The sequence below is a fragment of the Temnothorax curvispinosus genome, unplaced genomic scaffold (genome assembly GCF_003070985.1).
Source record: "Temnothorax curvispinosus isolate PA1 unplaced genomic scaffold, ASM307098v1 QBEX01015524.1, whole genome shotgun sequence".
NCBI classification, from domain to species: Eukaryota; Metazoa; Arthropoda; class Insecta; order Hymenoptera; family Formicidae; genus Temnothorax; species Temnothorax curvispinosus.
In genome coordinates, this window is record NW_020225304.1 from 429,674 (window position 1) to 432,089 (window position 2,416).

The 2,416-nt window shown below is 27.9% G+C and overlaps 1 protein-coding gene across 1 annotated transcript in view; it reads right to left on the reverse strand.

The window, feature by feature from the left end:
• Positions 1 to 2,416, reverse strand: part of LOC112465803 (lysosomal alpha-mannosidase-like) — an 11,979-nt gene that overhangs the window by 491 nt on the left and 9,072 nt on the right. Inside the window, 5 exon segments of the mRNA XM_025033545.1 lie at positions 1 to 194; positions 653 to 929; positions 1,244 to 1,361; positions 1,438 to 1,648; positions 2,051 to 2,247. The exon segment at positions 1 to 194 is cut by the window's left edge and continues 18 nt beyond it. Of these exon segments, the coding sequence (XP_024889313.1) occupies positions 1 to 194; positions 653 to 929; positions 1,244 to 1,361; positions 1,438 to 1,648; positions 2,051 to 2,247 (997 nt within the window).

The window sequence follows — 2,416 nt, forward strand, 5'->3', positions numbered from 1 at the left end:
GTGCCTAAGATCCAGGGATGCAGAGCCAACTTAAGCGCCAATTCCTTCTCCTTTAATACAAATTCATCCACGCCCTTCACTTTACCTCCAAAGAGATGATGCCTGCCTCTTGCTACCAAACCTTCACCAAAGGCAGTTTCATTCAATGCCTCACCTACACCAAACGCGTCGTCCTTTAGAAGCCTTCGATGAAGCTAGAAGCAATTTTATTTATTATATACATATTGTTATTTGACTCCAACATATCTGAAAATGTTCATTAAATTACAGTAAAATACATAGCACAAAGTAAATTCATAACTGATACTGTCTTTTTTAACAATAAATTTGCATTAAAATTTTTTAATTTATAAAATTAACTTTGTAAGTACAAAATTACGATTTAAGAATGAACAGTCTGAATACAGATGTTAAATTCACTTTATAGAATTTAAAATTTGTGCAGTTTACTTTAGATATAGCTAGCTATTTGAATTTTAAATTTTATATATAGATTTTATATATAGATTATAGATTTACATCAGTTTTGTCTTGAATATCTTATTATGTTAAAAAAATCATATATTTTTTTATCACTTAAATTTTATCAGAGATAGCATGCTTAGTAAAAATAATTGTATAAAAGATTTATTAATCAAATTTGTATTTCTACCATCAATTCAACGTCACCGTCTTCTAAACTGCTTCCACCCTGAGCACGATCGACGAGGACATTTAGTTTCAATTGGTTCTTTTCATCTTTGAGCGCAATTTTACTGGTCACTGGATAATAATTTCCAGATATTGGTTCATACAATTCGACGTCCCACGTTGGTCGATAATTTCTCACACGCTTTAACATCTCTCTTCCATTGCTATCCGTGTAAAACGTTTTGTCTGTTTGTAGATTGCTTGAGTATCTCGAGACTATCTCTTTACCAATTTTATCCCTAAAATAAAGCAGTTTATAATCATTATTTAATCAATTTTTTCTTATTTATTCAGACTTTATAAATATAATTTATAATTTTCCGAAAAGTTTATATAGAAATATTATAAGTATATATAAAACATAAATTTATAATAAAAATTTAATATCAGGTATTATGTGTATATAAAAAAATAATAATATTATTAATATATTATTAAAATATATGTAAAATTTTATGAAATTAGAAAAAAAAGAATTTTACGTTAAATTTTAGAAATCTCAGAGATTCTTATTGCACTGATTAAGTATTGCGACAATAGAAGCTGACAGTACTTGACAGGTATCGGTCCAACGAGCCAATCCAGTTCGATATATTCTTCTTCTGGATAAATTCGAACCACTTGACTAACCCAATCGTTTATTGTCTGATGGAGTTCTTCTACAACAGGACCTATAAAGAAGTGATATTTAGTATGCATTTATGATCTGTCATTTAGAATAAAGCTGGCTTAATAAATTCTATATACCTTTGTATATTTTATATGATCCGATGTACGCAAAATTTCTGGCCGATGTTTCTTTAGGTCTGAAGATATAAGCGCCAGATGATCTATTAGCGGAGATCTTGTTATTACCCTCTGCTCCTGTGTAGTATTGGAAAGATTGTACGACGCTCATGTCCTGGTTATTCCAACGTATTGCTAAGTTACCGTTGGTATTGACGGATATATTATACAGCTAAAAATTACAAAATAATGTTAATTATTATTTTCGAGATTATTCAATTAAACTTACTTTATTTTTCTAAAACTAATTTCGTAACGTTATAAAGAAAAATTGTGAGACTGACTGTTTATATATAGAACTATGTATATATAGATTATGTCTATAAATAAGAAAATTATCTATGAAGTTTGAATTCTGATTGTGTGTTATAAAATATTTTATCCATGTATCAATGATAATTTCATTAATAGGAAATTAATGTATTCTTAGAATATATTTTAAATATGTTATTACATAACAATTAATTAATTAGTTTCTTTAACTTACAGTGAGAAAAGATGATATTTTAATAGTCTACATTAAATTTTAACTTCCAATGATTTATATTGCACATTTTTATATAGATCTATTTACCTCATTACTTATAAATTTGTCTGATTGAGGTTGGTCAACTACATTTTCTTGCGTTTTTTTGGTGACAATATAAACCCGAATACCGAGAGGAGGGATATTTGAAGCGCGAAAGACGACTTCATTTGTCGCGCTGCTCTTTCTTCCTGGGATTTTTTGTACTGCTTCGGGAATCGGTACTATTTGCGCGGTTGGGTACACTCCTTTAACCCCCCAAAAGTAGATACATATGTATATTGTAAACATTTTTGTAAAATTATTATAAATTAGTAAAAATACGTGTATTTTACATATTTATATTTTTAATTAATATATATATTCTATATATTTTTTAAACACAATATAATAATTTTAATTGATATGTAGAAA